General features: G+C 40.1%; 2 protein-coding genes and 1 long non-coding RNA gene across 15 annotated transcripts in view; 2 read left to right on the forward strand and 1 right to left on the reverse strand.

The window, feature by feature from the left end:
• The window catches only part of DCBLD2 (discoidin, CUB and LCCL domain containing 2), a 91,939-nt gene extending 88,076 nt beyond the window's left edge, over positions 1-3,863 (forward strand). Inside the window, exon 16 of one of the 2 annotated variants that reach the window (XM_015129372.3) lies at positions 9-3,863. In XM_015129372.3, the coding sequence (XP_014984858.2) occupies positions 9-478 (470 nt within the window). In that variant the 3' untranslated portion in view covers positions 479-3,863. The remainder of the gene's footprint in view (positions 1-8) is intronic. The other variant, XM_002802684.4, reaches the window with a different exon arrangement.
• A 737-nt stretch (positions 3,864-4,600) lies between these two features.
• The window catches only part of ST3GAL6 (ST3 beta-galactoside alpha-2,3-sialyltransferase 6), a 58,501-nt gene continuing 40,435 nt past the window's right edge, over positions 4,601-22,666 (reverse strand). For all 12 annotated transcript variants that reach the window (XM_015129417.3, XM_015129404.3, XM_028844694.2 and 9 more), the window contains 5 exons: positions 15,043-15,138; positions 11,874-12,060; positions 11,634-11,771; positions 7,818-7,970; positions 4,601-6,137 (listed from right to left, as the gene is read on the reverse strand). In XM_015129417.3, the coding sequence (XP_014984903.1) occupies positions 6,051-6,137; positions 7,818-7,970; positions 11,634-11,771; positions 11,874-12,059 (564 nt within the window). In that variant the 5' untranslated portion in view covers position 12,060; positions 15,043-15,138 and the 3' untranslated portion in view covers positions 4,601-6,050. The remainder of the gene's footprint in view (positions 6,138-7,817; positions 7,971-11,633; positions 11,772-11,873; positions 12,061-15,042; positions 15,139-22,666) is intronic.
• Positions 12,324-16,199, forward strand: LOC114676452 (uncharacterized). The gene is made up of 3 exons (XR_003727515.2): positions 12,324-12,471; positions 14,777-14,984; positions 15,133-16,199. It is a non-coding gene; the product is annotated as an uncharacterized LOC114676452 (long non-coding RNA).

The raw sequence follows: 22,666 nt of genomic DNA on the forward strand, positions 1-22,666 counted from the left end.
ACCCACAGAGTATGCTCAGCCACTCGTAGGAGGAATTGTTGGTACACTTCATCAGAGATCTACCTTTAAACCAGAAGAAGGAAAAGAAGCAGGCTATGCAGACCTAGATCCTTACAACTCACCAGGGCAGGAAGTTTATCATGCCTATGCTGAACCACTCCCAATTACGGGGCCTGAGTATGCAACCCCAATCATCATGGACATGTCAGGGCACCCCTCAGCTTCAGCTGGTCTGCCCTCCACATCCACTTTCAAAGCTACGGGGAACCAGCCGCCCCCGCTAGTGGGAACTTACAATACACTTCTCTCCAGGACTGACAGCTGCTCCTCAGCCCAGGCCCAGTATGATACCCCGAAAGGTGGGAAGCCAGGTCCACCTGCCCCAGACGAATTGGTGTACCAGGTGCCACAGAGCACACAGGAAGTATCAGGAGCAGGAAGGGATGGGGAATGTGATGTTTTTAAAGAAACCCTTTGAAGGTGATGCTGCTTTTTACAAAGCATCGTTTTAAAGCACATGGCCTTTTTTTTTTTTTTTTTTTTAATTATTAGTGGTAGTAATATATAGAATGTATTACATATCTGTCACTGAAGTGGTTGGGGAAAATGTGGTGACTGAGGTACAGGAAACTACTAATCTTGCCATCTTGCTTTAAAGGTGTTATGGTGGCACAGTTACTGCTCGCCTGTTAAATTTCAAATGTCCTGTTTGATACTACTGTAGAACACTATTTTTAATACAGAAAAAGCTCCCTATAATGCACTTCAGAGAAATGAAAAATCACTGAGAGTATTTATTACCAATGCTGCAGGTACATTAATGAACTCGAGATGGCTCTGTAAGCCTGACTGGCAATAACGCACGGTACTGTTCTTGAAATACCTAATGGCTTGAAATTCTAGTCTTGTTTGTGAAAGATGGGTACTATCATGATTTCCTCTTTTATTCCTATATTCTTTTCTGGATTATGTTTTTTTAAATAATTACTGATATAAGCATTGTTTTGATTGCAGCCGTATCCACTTATCCATCTTAAGATCTCTAGCTGGGATTCTCTGACTTGTAATGAGCAGGGGGATTGCTTTTTCACTTTGTGACACTCTTTAGAGCTTTAATGCTTCACAGTATATGGCCTGGTCTCGTCCTTGCGTGTTCCACTTGAGGCCCTTGGTGGCTTGCCCCATTCTTGTGTTTGTAAAATGTTTATTTCTGATGAGTGATGCTTGCCTTAGTCTCATGAATTCAGATCCCTTCATGTCTTTAAGTATGCTCCTCTATGTGTAAACAGGAACAACTTGACGATTTGAAAGCTTTAAAGGAGATTCTTCTCCCACCTCCAACTTTATTTACAATGGGATTTTTCCTAGGAGAGTTATGAAAAGTTGAAGGCTTCTAAGGGAGTGCTGTAAACATGATCCACTTACATTTATCACAGTGAAAGGCAAAATTATTCACTCAGAAGTAATATAAATTACCTCTTTAAAAAGTAACCAGAATTTGTCCTTTTGGGTTTTATACATTCACAAAATATACTTTTTTCTTGAGTCTCAAGGTATTTTATATTTTTAGTCAGAAAAAATTTTTCATTTCAGTTTTCCATAAACTATTACACACAATATAAACCTAACGTGTATTTTTCAGGACTGCATGATCATGCACTTTGTCTATGTGGTAAGAGGTTTGAGTAATCCTGTATGTCACCTAGGAACAGACATTATAGCTTCCTAGCAAATGAATATTCATGCCTTGTTTTTGATACCTCCTGGCAGCTTCCATGTCACCACTTGTTCATACCTGCCCAGAGCTAGTTTTAGACACAGCAAAATTGAAACCCTCTGTAATTTATTAGCCAACAATGTAAAACCATCTTTAAAAGCCTTCAGACTGGCAACATGACATGAGCAGTTCACCATATGATAAAAATATATAAATCTGACATTCCCTCTTCCATAAACCTTTGTCTGTAGATTTAATGTAGAACAGTACTTTTCCATAAAGTTCAAGTCACTTCTGTTGGCCTGAGCCACCAGATTATGTTGTTGCCAGAATTCACTCAATTTGAATAAAGATGAACAGTGTTTGTTTTCTTGCTTCCATGAATTATATCAGTATTCGAAAACATGGCTTCAGAAAGAGCACTGTTTATTTCTGCAGGCTTCCTGCCCTTTTGTGGTATGGTTTTGTTGGCCTTATTTTCACTGGTTTTTCCTTCTCCAGACTTTGAGGCGCAATTTCATTCATTGAAAAATCAATACATATTTTGTTTCAAAATGTTTGAAACAAAAGACATACATGTTAGACTTTTATGAAAACATACATGGATGTGTAAAGCACATGTATTATTAACGCAGTCATCCCTTTTCATGTGGGAAGAGAGCAAACCAGTTGATTTTTTTAATTCATCCTTAACACAGAGAATATACTTTTCCTCAAGTAATATACCTGTTTGAAGCTTTAAGAGAGATGTTTTTGGTAACTATTTCATTTTCCCAAAGAAGTTTGCTATTCTTATGTTAATTGTGTATACCTGATTGATTGTTTTTTCCTGGAGGTTTTTGTTGTTGTTTAGTTTTGGTTTTTTTTTTTTTTTAAGAGGCAAGTGTTTCTGAAATGATGCATATTTTAAAACTCAATTCATATTGCCACTGTGCTGTCCTTGAACTACCAATAATTTTTATAAAATATCTAGTTTTTACTACTTTTATATAAACTTTACTTTCCAGATGAAGAGCTGAGCCTGATTCAAATGGTTTTTCTGCTTTGTACTTCTTTTTAGTTTATTGGTTTTTATAGTAGAGGTTTTCTATTTTTTTTTTTTTTTACTACATTTATATCTGATACATATATAGCTTTGGAGACAATCAAGTAACAACTGAAAATGTGAAAGTAACTGTATCTGACAAAATTCCCTTGTATTTTTATCCTTTGCTTGCAACATTTAAGACTTAAAGTCACTGGTGTATTGGATTAAGTTTTTTCTTATTAATACAGTTATAGAAATACATCAGAGACACAACAAATGTGGCCATTACAGGTTTCATAAAATTACACTGACTTGGCTGTTACTTGATCTTAGGAAACAGCACAGTTTAAGATATTGTGAATTCTGACTTATACTTTATTAAATGCTGTAAATCTAAATAGATCCTGTTGTATGTGCTGGGTCTAGTCCAGTTTATTTAAGTCCACGTTTCACTGTTTGCACTTTGCATTGAACAATGGGTTTATTCACTGATGTAAATGGTTCGAGTGAAGAATTAATGCAGTAATTACGACAACACATACACTTGCCTCTCCCCATCCCCAGAAGAGGGGAGCAGAATCCGAGCTTATCTAAATATGAATGTGGCCACAAAGCTGTGGAAAGTGACAAAGCTTGAACACCTTTGCCCTGGCTCAGCATTGTCACCTAGAGAGCAAGAGGTCTATAGAAACATCATGTCAGATGAGACGATTCTCTGCTTTTTGGTTCTGAACTTGAAGTCCCTAAACTGCAAAATCTAAGAGTTGGATGGTTATTAAAATGCTTTTAAAGTCCACTGTGGCACCAATTCTCATGTAATCCAACTTGATTTTTTTTTTTTTTTTTTTTTTTTTTTGGTGGCACTGGGCAAAGTGGAAACAAACATGTATTGAAATACATATTGGAAATAAAAATGGTTTGAGCGTCAGTGATATTCTCCCAGAATGTACTTTTCTTACCTCGGCATGTACTGTAGTCACTCAGTATTTGTATATGTTGCCAGAATTTAGATTGTAAAATAGTGAAATTTTAATGTGTTCATTTGTTTTTAATAAATTGTATATATGTCTTGCTCAGATTATTTGGTTTAAATAAAACAACCTTGAGGTTTGTAGCTTTTCCTTATACTATAAAATGCCAGATTCTTCGATTTTAACATCACTCATTTATGGCCAATATTGTGCTTCCAGCAACATTTGAAAATGCCACTATTGGTTTTTACTTTGACTTTTTCTATGACCAGCACCATCCTTTTTTTAAAAAAGTAATTTCACCTTTTATTTTAGATTCTAAGGGTACATGTGCAGGTTTGTTAGATGGGTATATTGTGTGATACTGAGGTTTGTGGTATGAATGATCCTGTCATCCAGGTTGTCAGCATAGTACCCAATACATAGTCATTCAGCCCTTGCCCTTCCTCCTCCCCTCACTCCCCCCACCCCAGTCCTCAGTGTCTATCGTTCCCATCTTGATGTCCTTGTGTACCCACAGCACCATCCTTTTTGAAGCCTGATTCACTTTATATCAACTGAACTTCAGCAGCCACACTGCAGCCTGTAGCTGTTGGTATGAGGGGAAAATCACACTGATTGATTACATGTGAGTCCAGTTCTGGTACCTTCCTTTTGCACCTCAAAGTTAGAAGAATCAAACTGTGGCACTCTGCAAACATATGCTGGTATTCATAGACATAGTCCATAATTAATGTCTGATCTGGGTTAAATCAGCTACTACTATTCTCCCCTTTATCCTGCTTTATAAGTACTGCATTCTGTTTCTGAGCCCGATCTAATGTATTTCACCCTTTATACACCCTCTTTAGAGAGGCAGGTTGGTTGTCAGTAATCAAGCCATGGTTTTCCAGTGTTTTCCATTTGTATTTATTGTTCAAAAGAGAGTAATTCTTTCTTCAGCTCATACCTCTTCTGACAACTTTTAGTTCCATCCTTATAACCTCTATTCTGTTCCTTCACCTCTCATTCCCCCACCTCCAGATGGCCTTTGGTTACATTTATTAAAATACAGGAAGGGAGACTACCTCACCACATTTGTAGGCTTGACTGGCTTGCATTGGATCAGATTCTCTGGTGCACCCTAGGTAGCCAGGCAAGCTTTCCATCTGAAGATTAGCTTTAATCATGGGAAAATGAGATTTTCTTTTTTTACCATTTAAATCCAAAAATGCCAACTTCACTATTTTTTTTGGAAGACAGTCTCACTGTCACCGAGGCTGGAGTGTAGTGGCGCAGTCTCGGCTCACTGCAACCTCTGCCTACCAGGCTCAAGCAATTCTCATGCCTCAGCCTCCCAAGTAGCTGGGACTATAGTGCGTACCATGACGCCCAGCTAATTTTTTTGTATTTTAGTAGAGATGAGGTTTCACACCATGTTGGCCAGGCTGGTCTTGAACTCCTGAGTTCAGGCAATCCAGCTCAGCCTCCCAAAGTGTTAGGATTACAGGTGTGAGCCACCATGCCCGGCCTCAGCTTGACTTTTCTTAAGCGTTTACTTGTTCTGTTATCTTACGTACCTTTCCTAATTTACTTCAAGTGGAAAACCTTCAAAATTTAATAAGTCAGGCAAAAAAAAATAATGTTCAAGATTTTTTTTTCCTTCTTGAGCTTGCCTAGCTTAGCTTCATTGTATAAAGTTAAACTTCATTTCTTTAAAATAATACAAAGCCATCAGACTTTAGTAATTGTATTCTTTAGTTATTTACTTAGCTAGAACTTTATGTTTAGCCTATTTCCTTTAACTTAAAAACACTGCCTTCATTGTACCAAATTACTCTTCACAATCATGGTTCATTTAATTCTGGGGTTGTCAGGGGAGAGCTTAAACCAGTATGAACTTAGATTTCCAGAGCCGAGCGGTTTCAGCTTGCCACATCAAGCCACATCATGTGATTTTCCACGAGCCATGTTTACAGTAGCCAAATATACTTCTCAAAATGTCTTACTACGGTCAGAATTGTTGTGGTAAACTAAATCCTTAGTAGGAAGTCATATCCCTTCAAAAATCTAAGATGAAGTTACTATAAAAAGACGTGTAAAAACACCTCAGAAAACTAGCTTATTTTAAAAACAATGCAATCAAAACTTATTTTCCCGATATCTTAACCTTTCTTGGTTTTCATAAGTTAAATATACAGTATTCACAGAAATTAAGCTGGTGGTTATGAATCACCAGGCAGCAACAGACAATAAACATAATTATTTGACGAGTGCATCCAACATATTTTAAACTAAAAATTGCAGTACAAAAATAAAACTAACACTGTTAGCATCATCTTCCGAGTCTGTAGAGTCAGTCTTGAGTCAAGTTGATTACCAGGTTTTTTTCTATAATGTCCTTCAAAAAGAGCTGCTCTGCAGTCACATTGTGATACGCGTTCTAAAGAAGAAAAATGCAGTTACCATCTTTCCCAGTCTCAACGTTGTTAGCAGTACCAATGGAATACTTCATATTTTAAAAGTTCTGAATGAAGAACTCGAATGTTAAGTAACGAGTTGCATGGACTTTTAACTTTTGATAGCCTTTTAAATTACTTTCCTTGCTGGTTCTTGTGCAAAAGCTTTCCCTACAGCCCACTCTTTCCACTTCAACTCTCACATAAGTAAGACTCCTTCATATCAAACCCTGGTAGACCGAATCATGGTACAATACAAATCTGGAGACCAAAATTTTGAGTTGTTCACTTTAATGGAAGAAGCCCCTAGAACTCAGTTTAAGAACAAACAAAAAAATCAGCCTGGAGATAAGAAACTTATAATGCCTAGTTCAGTTTAAGATGTGTTAAAAATTACTGTTCTATACATGAATATCTAAGTTTTCTTCCTGAGGAAGTTGTTTTAATATTCTGCTTTTTAGGTGACACTTGAAATACCACAAGTGCTATAGGAAAGTTTAGGGCCGAGGAGAAATGAGCCTAATCCAAAGTCTGTTGGGGCACCTAATTCTTGAAATACTTAAGTGCTTGTCTTACGTGGTGGGGACAGAGGATGAGGATGAGGTACAAAAGACAATACTAAAATCTAACTTGATTTATGCCACTTCCTCAGCTTATAGTGGGATGATTCAAGGGGACTCATTTCATGAGATATATCCCTATACTTTATATCAAGTAATATTTCAATATTAAAAGTATACAGATAACATTTTAATCCTATCACTTGTGATGCACTACTAATTTACATTAGAATTAGAAAACTAGGAAACTCCTTCCCAGTCAAGTAAAATACAAATCCTTAGTCAGGCACAGCAGCTCATGCCTGTAATCCCAGCACATTGGGAAGCTAAGGCGGGCAGATCACATGAGGCCAGGAGTTCGAGACCAGCCGGGCCAACATGGCAAAAACTCGTCTCTACAAAAATACAAAAAAAGAAAAAAAAATTAGCCGGGCATGGTGGAGGGGGTGCCTGTTATCCCAGCAACTAGGGAGACTGAAGCAGGAGAATCACTTGAACCTGCAGGCAAAGGTTGCAGTGAGCTGAGATTGTGCCACTGCACTCCAGCCTGGGCGAAACAGTGAGACTGTCTCAAAAAAAAAGAAAAAAAATTAAAGCAAAATTGTTAAAAAACAAAATACAAATCCTCACTATTAATCCCTATTCAAGAGAAGTGTGATCCAGTATGAAGGTTTGTAACCTTTTTGACCATGAAGATTCTCTTGTAGGGTTAAAATATTCTAGATCATCTTGTCTACTTATAAACAACTGAGAATAATTAAGCATAGCAATACAAGGTGAATTTGTAATATCTCAAACACAGCAGGTTGGCTGAATTTCCATAGTGCAAATATGATAGAATATCTAAAGTAAGGTTCTGTACTTATATGGATTTGATGACACTTGGCAATAACCATGAGGCCCATAAATTGGGATTTGATGCTGTAGTAAAATGATCCTGTACATGAGTTCTAGTTGCAGCCCTTGGTAGCCCTGTAATCCCCATCAAGCCCTCAACCACTCAAAACCTGGTCCCTCAGTAATGAGTGTGAGAAGAGAAAATATGGGATTTCCATCCCTCAAGGATTAGTCCAAAGCATATGTATATTACCTAAAGTATATTACCTTATTCATCAAAGACATGGTGGCATTCCCATAGTAGTGCAAAGGACTCTTGAGGTCAGAAAAGTTGTATTTAAAACCAGCTAGGTGAACTTCGTGACATATGTAAAATGCCAATGTGATAGCAATAATTCCTGTTGTTGGGTGTTTAGGTTTCTGGGGGAGAGAACGAAAAAAAAAATTTTAAGCAAAAGGAGCTACTTGTTTGCAAAGCATATTTAGTTGGCCGAATCATATAAAACAGGGATTTCTAAACATTTAATAAGGAGAAAAATAATTAAGCTCTCATATAAGGCTCAAGCCCCAAAGAGTATGCATATATACCTTAACTCTAAAAAATATATAAACTGTGACTGAAATCTTAGGAAGTCTTTAAAATAAAATATAGCTGCGGTATTAGCCCAGAGGACAACTATCAAATGAAAGAATACTGTGAGGCTTAAGGAAGAGAATGTTGCTGTATTGTTTTAAAAAATACAAAAACATGATGAGTCAGGCCTCTTACAGCAAAAGCAAAGCCTGGGAATTTTGAACATGTATGAATTTTAAGGACAGCTTAATTTGCAAATGGATGGAATCATGATAAAAGACTTCATATAAATTCGCCTTTGAATAGCTATATTTTATACTCACCATTTAACTCTAGGGAAAGGCTAATCAAGCACTTCAATGACAAATTGTAATAGTATCTGACTAGAAAATAAATATTCCAAATGCATACATAGCAATATCACAATCTCAACTGCACCATTAGTTTTTTAGAAAGAAAAACCAAGCATCCTCTTTTCCTTGTCTTACATATATCTTGAAAACCAGTCTGACAGATATTTGACAAGAGGGTCTTGGCTTCCAGAAATTGTAATTTTCACTGAGATGGGCTTCAAAGCAAAAAATAAGATATATCGTAAGCTTTTTATATAACGCTTTCAATAAAGTGTTTCTTATAGTTCCCATTGAAATTACATATGACTTAGTATGATTTTGAGGAAAAGAAAAAAAAATCGAAGAAGCACAATCAAATCAAATCAACTCCAGGAGGCAAACTTGTCTGAAAGTGTTAACTGCCTTCAGCATAAACTTTTCTTTATCCTGTGTACCACTGTAACCTAGAAGTCATTCAGCCTCAGTGATCCCATTACTTTTTCCTTCTCCTTGCCCCTTTTAATGTCTTCTACTTCCCTTCTTCACATCTTAAGAGTCCTTCGGCCGGGCGCGGTGACTCACGCCTGTAATCCCAGCACTTTGGGAGGCGGGCGGATCACAGGGCCAGGAGATCGAGACCATCCTGGCTAACACGGTGAAACCCCGTCTCTACTAAGAATACAAAAAATCAGCCGGGCGAGGTGGCGGCGCCTATAGTCCCAGCTACTCGGGAGACTGAGGCAGGAGAATGGCGTAAACCCGGGAGACGGAGCTTGCAGTGATCCGAGATTGCGCCACCGCACTCCAGCCTGGGCGACAGAGTGAGACTCCGTCTCAGAAAAAAAAAAAAAAAAAAAAAAAAGAGTCCTTCATCCGTCTTTATAACCACTCCTTTATGTAGACCAGCTCTTCTGCAGCCATCACTCACAGAACCTATATTACCGCCTGACAAAACTCTCAGAAGAGGAATAAGCACTGCAGTCAACCTGTACCCACACCCCAGCAACAGAATAGGGCAGCAGAAAAATATGCTTATGACCCAACTCTCAAACAGGCATTAAGTATGCCCAGCAATCCAGTTACGTTTGACTAGTAAATTTCCATTCCTACTCTCCAAGATGAGAATGTATAACTTTGTATCCTCCAACAGCCCTACTCTCCTTCCTAATTTGACTATTTAATCTCTATTTTTTAAGGAAACAAAAGCAGTCAAAAGAATGACTTCATCATCCGAACTCCAAATCTACCATCTTACCTGTATCTTTACTCACATTTGCAGTGCTTATTCTCCTATAATGGATGAGATGTAACTTCAGCAACTTTTCACTAGTCTATATTTTATCCCATATCACTTCTCAACAATTTTACTTCTGTACTTATTTACTTTCTCCCCTCATCATCAGTGTTTCTTTCTGCTGAACCGCTCCCTTCAGCATATACACAGACCAAAAAAGAACAAAACACGCTTCTTCAATCCTGTATCATCTTCCAACTACTGCTTCATTTCTCTGATCCTTGTTCTAGCAAAAAGTCCACTAAAGATTTGTTGCTGCTTGCTCATGTCCCAGGTTCTCTTCAACCTAATTTAAGCAGGCTTTTTCCTTCTTTCTTGTTGTCAATATATATCACCAATATGACCTCCACGTTTCTGAAACCAGGGTTTATTATTTACGTTCAACCTCTGGACAGCATCCGATATGGCTGACTTCTCTTGAAATACTGCATTTGGTTTCTGGGACACCATGTCCTACTGGGACTTTGATGTAGCTACAGTTTGTTCTAATGTTATCACTAAGTATGTTCAGGGTCTTCCTGTGCTTTTGGAATTAAAGATATTACCTAAAATGAAGAAGCAAGAGATGTACCTGATCATACTTCACTTAGAAAGATAGGAACTGAAAAGTCACAAAACACACATTCAGAAGCTGTCCTTTACCCTCAAAATTACTAGGAAGTCAGCTTTAAAATCAAAACACAGATGCTTTTTGACTTGAGCATTCCACTTCCAGCAGTCTATCCTACAGAAATGCGACAAATGGTCAGAAAACCCCTATAAACACATGTACTACTACATTATTTAAAGAGAAGAAAATGTTGGATATATCTGAGTGTCTATAAATAGGGGAAGAGTTAAATAAAGGGAAAAAAGAAAATAACAATACCCATGGTATAATCATAATTATACTGAACAAACAAAAAAGGTGTGTGTTTATGAATGCATAGCAAATAGTCTGGAAGCACATAAAAGGTAGAAAAGCTTCAGAGATTACATGGGTTACAGAGGGAAGAGAAAAGAATGGTGACTTCCTTTTTGATTTTTAATATTATTTTCAGTATGCAACACTAACTTACTTGTTTTCAGCATATAACACTTTTGAATTTCTTAATCACGATTTTTATCATGCTAAATATACATCATGAAAATACATGATATATATTTATTTCTTTGGATTTTTCCCTACTTTAAAAAGGGGGAAAAAACTCATTTCAACCAAGGTATCATGTTATACAGTTACTCAAGCTTCCAGGGAAAAATATATCTGCCACCGTATGGGTCTAGAGTATTGTTTTCTAGGTAAAGTAGGCAAACAGGAGTGAAAGTCAACGAGATTTCAATTTGAAGTTTCAAGAACTCTTTCAATACGGCTGTAACTGCCATTTCTTGAGAATTCAGTGCCAACATTTCCTCTGACCACAGAAATGTTTCTGGACTACTTTATTGTCCTTCCTCACCTTTCCTCTGGCTTTCCTGTGATATTTTTATCAGAGCATCTCAGACAGTTCTTTTCAGCTTGCAAAGCCATGCACTTGTCCTGAAGCCAGGCCAGCTACTCTGAGCACAAGCCTGCCCGTCAGCCCACCCAGTCAGACTCTCCTCACTGCAGAACACTGAAGACAGAGTTATGAAAGAAAAACTGTTTGAGCATGCGCAAAGAGACCCCAGGAAGGCCCTACAAGGGCAGGAAAAAACCCAACTTAAAATTATATTTCCTTGCAACATAAATGAAAAACATAAAGATAATATCCACAGATAACTACTTTCACTAATTCAGAGATGACCCTCAGAAATCATCTCATGAGATGATTTTTTTTTTTTTTTTTTTGAGAGTTCCCAGGACCCTCTATCCTACCTCAGCCAGATCTGTAGTTTGAAACCATGCAGAGATAAATACATACCTGATTTTTGGGAAACACTTTTGGAAAATGAAGCAGTTCATAAGCTGCTGTTCTGATAATGAAAGGATCTAATATTCGGATTTGATAAGGTTTATAAATCAGGTTTAAGGCTGGTTTCTTCCAAAAACCATTAGTGTTCTGAAAGTAAGAATATAGAGAATAGAACAGTGTGGCTGTCTGTTTTTTAAGGAAAAAAAGCACTACAGGTAATCTGAAGGCAGAACAATTTTGCCTACTTACTATTTTGTCACCCATCAACAATTCCAACAGCCACCTTAAATCATGTGGCTTAAAAGCAGTGAGAATCACTGTCGTATTAGGGTCATTGTGAATGGGATCTGAAAAAACAGATTCTGGATAAAAAAGTCGGAAGGTTGTCCTTCTCCCAACTTCTTCTTCGTGTCCTAAAACAGGACCATTATTCATTCTGTGGATAGTAAAACATACAAGATATGTAGACCAAGTGCAGTATGTGCCATTTCCATCACAGTTCTCAGAGGTTTCAGAGTTGGACAAACATCAGCCTTTCTCCTGCACTCTGAAGCCACAAAGCAACAGATCAATCTTTCACACATAATGGCCAAGAAGATCATTCCTTTTCATTAAATCATTGGTTGATCAAAGGCAGAAATACTCATTTGTATTTGAAAATTAATTGTGGAGCCAATGATAATTCAGTCTTCCCTCCAGGGGAACTGAAGACTAAATTAAAAAAATGGGAACACAGAGCCCCAGGATACCAGAGTTGAAAGAGACCTTGGAGGACAAACCCCTGGAGAGAAAATTACTTGCTCAAAGCCACACAGTCATATAGCACATGGATGTGTGTGACTAACAGGTAAGAAGAATCACATTTCAGTTGGTTTAAAGACCCATCAAAATTGTTGTACTCTGAAATAAAGTTAACAATATAAATTTGCTATATTATATTCAAGCACAACCAAATGAATGTCTATTGCTAGAGTAAACTAAAGAACCACAAAGGATCTACTGTTGAGTTTGTGTATGCTGAAAGCCAAGGTTGGACATGCACTATTTATGTACACATTATGAAGGAATGCTATAAAAAAAGAAATGCTGTTTCCAAAACAGTGTCCCCAAGGTGGATAAATACTGTTTTGCCCTTTGCCACTGACTCTATGTAATATAAGACGAACAGACTTAATAACACTTGAGATGACTTTCAAAATATTGTACCCATGGCATTTTCCTGTAAGGGCTTCCTGTGGCTCTAAATTATCAGATTTAGACAATTATGGGTAGAGAAACCTGTGATTGCTCTAAAATTGTTTTGTAGGTAAATTATCACAGCTTCCTCAAAATGGAGAGTAAACAGAAAATAAGATGACTTCACCATGCAGAAACCCCAGGCAGCTTGTAAGCCCACAAAACCCCCAATACTGCCAAACCATCCTAATGGATTGCCTCAGTATGCTAACTTTGCCATTCTTTAAACTATTCACAGCTACTCCTAACACACACACACACACACACACACACACACACACACACACCCCCAGATGATGACCTTATCTCAACCTTTCACTAAAAAAATAGAGATAGAAAGGGCCGTATTTTCCCCTCACTACATCAGAGGGACTCTTGGTAGTTGTAACCACAATTCTGGCTCTCCTTTCCATTAGAAAACATTGTATTCTGAACCCCCTCCCCTCTCTTTTACCAGACCGATCTCTTTCTCATTTCCACCAGTTAACCAATATGCTATAGAGCCTCCAATCTTTTCAAAAGAAGAAAGCAAAAAAAATCTCCCCTGACTGCATAACCATCTCTAACTGCCATCTGATTTCTCAACTCCTCTTTGAAGCAAAATTTTTGGACTACATTGGTTTCTCTACATTTTCATCTGTACATTCAGGTGTGCATTCTCTGCATTCCCTCTTCAACCTATTCCAGCCGAACTTCTTGCCACATCATGCCTCAAAGCCTGCTTTTTTCAGGAGTGTCAATGAGCTTCAGGTCACCAGTCCAATGGTCACCACTGTCCTTATCTTGCATGACCTCTCACCAGCACTGGGACACAGTTGGTCCAGTTGGTCACTCCTGTCCTGAAACACTTTGCTCTCTTGGCTTCTGTGATCACTTTCTCCTGATTTTCTTCTTACCTCACTGGTGGATCCTCTTCATCTCCTTGACACATTCCTTTTTCTTTGCTCAACTTCTATACTTTGAGTTCTCCAAGGCTCAGTCCTCACTCTCTTCTCTCTCTCAGTCTCTCCTTGAGAAATCTCACCCAGTCCGTGGTTTAAATACAGCTTATAGGCCACACGCCATCAAGATTTTAACCTGTTTATCCAACTGCCTACTCAACTTACCCACTGCAAATCTAATAAGCATCTCAAATCTAACATGTTCATATCATGGTTTTCCTCTAAACCTGCTCCTATACCAGTCTTCCCCAACTTAATGATACCACTCTCCAGTCAATCTCCTAAGCTGAAAACAGAGTAGGAAGTATCCTTGATTTCTTTATTCTCATTACTCTTCACATCTAATACCACAACAAATCCTGAAAACTCTATGTCTAAAACACATCTGCAGTCAGTCCACATCTCTTCCTCTCCTATGACAACCCTGCCCCAAGCCACCATCATATTATACCCGAATGCAACAACCGAATTGGCCTCTTCATTTCCACCCTTGTCCCTCACCTTCCATTGTCCATGCCACAGCCAGAATATTTAAGAGATGACCAGATTGCATTGTTCCCTTGCTTAAAACCCTTAAAAAGCTTCCTGTCGTACTTAAAATCCAAGTTTCGAATCCTAGCTTACAAAGTCCTCTGCAGCCTGATCTTTGCTCACCGCTTCAGCTTCCGATTGCACCACTCTCCGCATGCCTGCTACTTTCCAGCCTCCCTGGGTTTTTGTGCTGCTCCTCTCAAACTCAGGATCATCTCCCCCTGAGGCCCTGCAGCAAACATCCTTTCTGCCTGGACTGCTCTACCATCATCTTCGTATGGCTATTGCTCCGTGGTCACTTGGGCCCTGCTTAGACGTCTCTTTCTCAAAGTGGTCACTCATTACAAAGGAGCCATTCAAAGATTCTCTATTATATCCTTTTTAAATTATGTATGGCATTTATAATTTTTATATATTTAATTACTCGTTTTCTTCCCTCCACAGGGAGCACAAACATTGCTCTTATCCACTGCTATCTCTCCTGTGGCTAGAAGCATGCTGGCATACTAAGAAACTTAACAAATATTTGCTAAATGAGTAGCCTGAAATCTAGGCCTAACTCTAGCCAACAACCAAGAGAGAAGGTTGTGCAATAAAATACACTAACAAATGGAAACATCTCCCCTTCCTTTTAAAACACAGCTGTATTAAGGTAAGAAACCATATTCTTTTGAAATAATTCTAGGGTAGCAAATAGAAAATATATTTACCTTATTATTACATCATAGGAGTCGATTTTTTCTCCTAATGTCTTATTCTTCAAAACTCCTCCATTACCAACCACCACACACTTTTTACAGGGTATGCTGTTGGACAGATGGACAAGAGAGATTGAGCCATCTTTTACAAAACTGGTTCCAAGAATCCACGCGTACTGTCAGAAACCCAGTGCCACATTCCACTTGTTGCGCAAGTAGAAAAAGAACCAACCGCGACTTAGAAGTCTAGAGCTATATTAAAAAGATACAAGATTCAATGAGTAACATTCTACAGGAAGAGCATATCATTGTACGCAACTAGTATCAGCCCATACACGTTCTCTCATTTGATTCTCATAGCCACCTACTGAGATAAGTAAGCCTGATATTCCCATTATACAAATGAAGAAGGAGGTTCAGAAATCTATTATGTAATATTTTAAAGTCATACTCCAAAGTGGAACTAGCATGTGGATCCAGAACTTGAGACTGAAACACCCCTCCATATAGGACTCTGCATGTGTGTTTTACATTATGTAGGTCTACATTTTTTGCCAGCATCACCCACTCCTCGAATATACTACCTCTGGCTCTCTGCTGCATAAATGTGGATGGACAGTTTGGGATCTGGTGAGAAAAGTGCAGTTTTGGGTACCCTGCCCATGCTCACTTCAATTTCCCCAACATGGACTGGTCCTTGGAGCTTAACTAATACAAACTAAAAGTTCATGCAGGGTTCCTGGCAAAGAGCTTTAAAGTAGAACACAAAGGGGAACTCCATGTTGCTGGTCCATCTGTCTCCCAGCTCTTACCCCCACCCAGGCAGGCCTGGAGAAATGACAAAATAGACTGTGTCCTTGCCCTCTAGGAATAAAACTACAGAAGGGAAAGTTGTTGAGGCTGTCCTTCCAGGGCCCTCATGGCATGGAAAGTCTAAAGAGAACACGGTTTCCCTAAGACCCATGAAATCGGCAGACCAGATGAACTCAAGACCTTAAGGCTTTTAGGAAATAATGAGTAGCAAAACTGTACAAACACTGTGCAACACGGAAACATGGAGAATGCAAGAATTCAGAAACTGTTTAAAAGAGCCAAGCATTGGCTTTATCAGGTAAACAGGAAATGGTGTACACACTCCTATATTCATTAAATTTGCCTTTTTTTGAGTAGTACAGTTTATCTGATTATAAGGTTGAACACTGTAACATTTAAAAAATACTTTTAGCATATTTTAATTGGAAGCTCTAGGCTCTCAAATATTAAAGAGTCATGCGTAAATCAGTGTCTACCTAATCAGTCAGAAAAATAAGCACCAGTGGCACAGGTTGGTAAGGACTTGGGGGCGGGGAGGACTATCCAGCGGATGCTCTTTCAGTGTGTGCCAGAAACCTTGCACTGTGGACACATCTCATGTCACAGTGGGTTCCAGAAGGGTCTGTTTGTTCATTTAAATTCTCTTTGTTTTCATTTTTTTATTTCTTTTTTCTGGGAGTCTACAGATTGAGCAAAAATGAAATCAATGTCAGACATATTATATTTGATTTGGTTCAAATGTGGCTGATGTCCATTTGCAGCAGAGAAGAACTGAGGGGAGGAAGGTACATAGTGTTGCCAGCAAGGGGACGCCGAACAAAAACAGTTTGCCATTCATTGTAAAAGTGGGCGAGCACCACATAGTCAGGGTGAGTCAGTTAACCAAGACAGGGGACTCAAGGTTCAATAAGCAGGGATAAAACCAAGGTAAGGGGGAAAAAAAAGGTAAGTACAGAACTTTCAAGAGACAAGGCCAGAACATTTAGAGAACAAGCTGCAGCAGAGGCTGGCTGGAGAACAGTGGTCAGTGCGGGTCTGCTGAATCACTTGGGGAACATGATGACCACATCATACCCTTAGGTGGTGTGACTTGCTCCTGGGCATGCTCTTCCCAGTAGATTCGATGGAGAAAAGAAAAAAAAAAAAGCCCTTCTCTTTTGGGTGAATGCCACAATCAGTGCACACGTAACTTTCAGGGAGGGGATGATGGTCTCCACAGCTTTACAAACACGCCTACAATGCCAGGACCGCATTTGTCACACACGGGCACGTTCTGAGCATTTCCAATTGACGCAGCCACTTCGGGGTCGGGAATCTTAACACTTCTGAATCATGAGGGTTGCTGAGATGCCTTTTTATCTCAGACTCCAGGATTTCCTGCAAAATCAGGAAAGAGGTGGACTGTTTCAGGGGTTCGTTCAACTCCTGTTTCTCCTGAAGCATCTTGTAAATTTCAGATTCTTCGTTGATGATGAGGCCACTTGGAGGCTGAACATGAGCTCTGGGCACGCCATTGGCCTCCTCCCTGCTGGCAGCAGTTTTTGAAATACCAGCAGTATGTTATCTCAAGGTGTTGTTAAAGTTGGAGATGTTTTCAGAAGAAGAGAGGCCAGCCGGGTTGCTGTACTGGTTTGGATGACCCCAGGGAAAGTGCTGGAAGCAGGAGAGGCAGTAAAGAGCACAGTATTTGGATTGCAGGCACTTCCTATGTGCAGGACCTCCTGCGGTTCAGAGTGTAAATTCATCTTGTATGGATGACACTTCCTTTCCTCCGTCACCAGAAGAGACTAGATTTTATATTCAGATCTGGCTACTGTGACAGTCATGTTGTCTGTGTAGCCTTTGATTTTTTTCTGAGCTTCCAAGTGCATCATATTGCTGATATTTTCCCTATCAATGGCTGCAATTACATCTTTCATACATCAATTAGCTATAGCAGCCTTGCTTCTGAAAGTGACTGGGAAACAGCTGAGAGGCTGCTGGAGGTCCTTGCTGTCCAGCAGGCGGAAGCCTCATGGTCCTGGGCTCTCTGTTTCTAAATAAGAAAGTAACATAACTCTAGATGCTTTTACAAGCAAGTTTGACCTCAATCCCTACTCTAGAAAGCCAACTTTATCAAAGGCTCTCTGCTGTGGGGCCATGTAGTATGGCTGAGATGGGAGCTGCTGAATATTCAAAACCCTTTCCTCTCAGGGTATTATTGCCATTATCCTCCCCAAATCATCCCATGAATGCGCCATAGCAGGGGGCAATTCTCACGCTCTCAGCTTGCTTGCCCTTTCCGTAACCTCAGGGTCAGTTCAATTCAGATCAGAGGCTACACCTCCTAAAGCTGGCTCCATCTCCACTAGGAATGCTAAGCAAGGCTGGGCACTGGGGAAGGCATGGCTAAGAACAGACAGGATCGAAATAACAACTGTTCCCATGAGATAACCTGCGTAGGAGTAGAGGGTGAGTATCTATAGATGGTATCTAGTCTAATCCTCTCCCTCCGATGAAGGCTGTAGGCCAATCTTCTGTCAAGACAAGGGGCTGCCTTGCCATGGGCCCAGGTGCCTCCCTGCATCCATGCTGGCCTGGAGTTCCCAGTCTGACACTGGGCTACCTGACTCCAACTACACAGAATATGCAGGGGCAAAGGTCAACAAGCCACCAGCATACCACCAGGGCTCCTATCCTTACAAAAGACTCCTGATCCACAAGCCAAATCTCTAAAGTTGACCCCGGAAAGGTTACTCAGCTCAGTCTATTTATTTTTATATATATACTTTAAGTTCGGGGATACATGTGCAGAACGTGTAGGTTTGTTACATTAGTATACACGTGCCATGGTGGTTTGCTGCCCCCATCAACACGTCATCTACATTAGGTATTTCTCCTAATGCTATCCCTCCCCTAGTCCCCAACCCCGCGACAGGCCCCACTGTGTGCTGTTCCCCTCCCTGTGTCCATGTGTTCTCATTGTTCACCTCCCACTTATGAGTGAGAACAGGCAGTGTTTGGTTTTCTGTTCTTGTGTTAGTTGGCTGAGAATGATGGTTTCCAGCTTCATCCATGTCCCTGCAAAGGACATGAACTCATTCTTTTTTATGGCTGCATAACATTCCATGTTGTCTATGTGCCGCATTTTCTTTATTCAGTCTGTCATTGATGGGCATTTGGGTTGGTTCCAAGTCTTTGCTATTGTGAATAGTGCTGTAATAAACATATGCGTGCATGTGTCTTTATAGTATAATGATTTATAATCTTTTGGGTACATACCCAGTAATGGGATTGTCACAGCTCAGTCTTAGACGTGGTCAGTTCTATAACATTGCTCAACAATGAACTGATAGCTTAGATCTTAGTGCTCACAGAAGTTCCACTCTATCACACTGAGATACAGATGGTCATCAAGCCCTAGATAATGCATGGCCCAAAGAGCATCACGGTAAGAGTAGCCACCATCTGTCATATACATGTGCCATGTCACTGGTCATCACTCAGACTCAAGGTCCTGGACTGCCTCCCACATACCCTACAAGCCAAGAAAAAAGAGGAGTCTAGGGGTTTCGGGCAGATCTCTTCTGCAGGGCAATTCCTCACACTCAGCCTCTCCTACTTATGGTCCCAGCACTTCAAGGACTTTTAAAAAACAGGAAGAAATAACATAGACATTGCCTCATTCAGAACGCCCATTCCAAAGATTCTTTACAGCTCTACTTCACCATATATTTAGGAGTTTCACTTTCTATTTTTTTTTTCCTCTCAGCTTATAGGGGACAAGCAGAAAGAGAGAAGGGCCTTTACTACAGGAAATCATACCAATGCTTTTGAAAGGAAACCTTATCAATGAAAGTCCACCTTTCCTCCTGGTCAAGGATACTGCAAAGATTTACGCATTTTTCTGAGAATCATGTAGAAACTCTTTTGAGGGCATCTCTAGGACTAGTCTTTGGCAATAACATCTTATCTACAGCTAGTGTTCATAGCACCACCACGGCTCTGGGAAGTATGGAATGGTACAGATCAGCTGTCTGAATCACACTCCTCATTACTCACTGCTTCCCTCGCTCCCTAGCAAGTACCCCACACTCTGAAAGGACTGATTCATTCTCTCCTTGACTTCATTCATTTGGCTTGTGATCCTGGCTTCCTCTGCCTTTTTATATGTGGAACAATGACTTTCAGTGTCCTTTGGGTGACTGTAAAACTTCACATATTTAATTAACATAACTTTCATGTAGAAATAGCTGCAGTAAATTGTGAGTCCCTAGAGGAAAGAATAGTATCATTTATATCTCTGTATGGTCCCATCTAAAACACTTCCTGATCCACAGGCTGTGCATGTTACAATTCAGTTTGGTTGTTACATTAAGTATACGGAGGTTATTTCCCTACTTTGTGTCTGGAGAAGCAATTACCTTTAACTCCTCCAACCACCCTGGAAACAAGCAGGGAAATGCATATGCTCTAAACTGCTTACCCAGAAAACAAAATAATTCCAGCGTTCCTGAACCTGTTAATGGAAAATCTGGAAAGCTGCTAAAGCAGTGGTAGTAAGAGATTACACTTCCCCCAGGTGAAAGGCGTGTTTCTCATAAAGTCAGGCAAAAGCCGGAAGAGTCATTACCTTATGCAGAGGGGAACATCAAACACAATCAATATAGAGCAAGCAAACGTGAGTTGCCCATTTCAAATGATCTATGATGTGTTTTCTTTTACAAATGCTTTTTGACATGCATTTTTCGTTCAATACCATCATGTACATTAAAACACATGACTCTACCTTCAGTGTAACAGTCTATGGCAAATCATGCTGGTCACATTCCCAACACCCATTACCCCATGTGCCTTGCTAGCAGATCCCTGCTTCCCTAAGCCTACAATAGTGAGCTCATTGCCTCTGCCAATGTTTCGTCTAGACATAGCCATGTGACCCATCCCTGGGCAATAAGATATTAGGGAAGTCTATTAGGTGCTTTTGGAAGAGATTCTGCTGCTGCCAAAAGAATCATGTGAACAGGATACTGCGTTACTCACTTCTTCCTTTCTGCTTAGACACTGACATGTGATAACAAAAAGAGCAGCTACACATCAGAGAAAAAGACAGCCACAGAAAAACTACCCCAGAGCCTTGACATTACTGAGCTACTAATTCAATCCCCCAACCAGGGCCACTCCAAACATATGTGCAAGTTGTACACAGTCCAATGTCAGCACCATTCAGATAACTATATGAATGAATCGGTCCTCCCTGGAGTTGTGCAATCCACAGTCTGTACAGCCATAAGCAGCCCACACCGCAAGCTGGAACCACAAATATGCAGACCTGAATCCACATGTCTATGCAATACAGGAGATAATAAATGTCCACTTAGTTTAAATCACTCCTAGTGAAGACTATTACTTGCAGCCAGAAGATCCTCAAACTACACAAGGAACTGTAGTTGGAGACCTGGTTGCTAGTTCTGGCTCCTGCGCTTAGCACCTCTTAGGACCTTGGTCTAGTAACCTGACCTCTCTGATCTCAGTTTGCTGTTATGTGAAGTAAGGAAATCACTTACATCTTGTATGTTACTCTCTGATGGAAGTGACCACTTTCTTCGACAAAAGTACTGAGACTTCTGTATCTTTACCCAACATCTGACCACAGAAGATGCTAGAAAGCAGGCAGGGGCTGCTTCTGCATATTCACCACATATGATTCACTCTGTTGATGCAGAATCACAACTTCCCCTCATCCTCAACTGGCTAAAACTCCTGCAATGTAAAGAAACTGCAAAACGGCAGAATGTCTAAAGCAGGGATGCAGATATTGATATTCCTTATAGAGTGAGGACTCTTTTTAATAAATACACCACTCATGTCTAATTGTTTTTTCAGTTTTCTAAGGGCATGCTCCCAGCCTGGCTGGTGGCCAGTCTACCCCCGCTTTGCTGATGCTGACAGAATGGCTGCTGCTTGAGAGAGCAACCAAGCAGCTTTTACAAGTCCTTGTCCATGTAGCAGGCAACTGACTTGACACAGGTGCTGTTGTTAGGTAAGATATTTATGTGTAGTTACTATATAACCACCTGTGCTGCAGGACTCAAGCATTCTTCACAAAACTTGGCATGCTTTCAGAAGGCAATGGTGGTGGTTGGGGAGGGGGAGCTTGCCTGTGCATTTTAAGTGGGAGCTGAGATGTGATAATTTAGGGTTGCTGCTGTTTCTAGCTGTGTGAGGATGCACTTCCACTGGGGAGAAAGCAATAATCCTTAGGGCTAGGGGCAGACTGGTGCTAAGGAGCTACATGGCCAGTCAGGAAGGATTCGGGTCTTGGAATATGGGCACATTTTTAGTATTCCTTTTCTGTGTTGCAGTTCTCTTTAAAAATCCTCAGTCTTCAGTGAAGTTTGTTAAACTTAAGTCGTCTTATGTTGGCTGTGCTTTGGAGAATAAAGAGAAGAGCCTGTGTCCATGAGAAATCAGCAGGAGTAGCAGATAAAAAAGATGCACTGAGATTGGTTGTTAGACAGCAGGGTCATATATTTGACTTCAGAATCCTGAAAGTGACCAGGCACAAAAACAGATGGGGACGAGGGAAATGATGCAGAATATTGGTAAAGACAGCTATTTGTTCCCCAATAATCTTGTTTCCTTCATCTGTTAAAATCATGTTTGTTTTTGAAGGTGAGCACACACTCACCTGGAATACACACTACATTTTCCGGTCCACATCCCAGCTAGGGGTGGCCTTGTGATGGAGTCCTATCCAATGGGATGCAAACGGTGGTTGCTAGTCAATGTTTAACAATCAGTTCTGGGGGAGGGGGAGGAGTATGAATGGGTAAAGCCCTGA

Source organism: Macaca mulatta, chromosome 2, assembly GCF_049350105.2.
Source record: "Macaca mulatta isolate MMU2019108-1 chromosome 2, T2T-MMU8v2.0, whole genome shotgun sequence".
NCBI lineage: Eukaryota > Metazoa > Chordata > Mammalia > Primates > Cercopithecidae > Macaca > Macaca mulatta.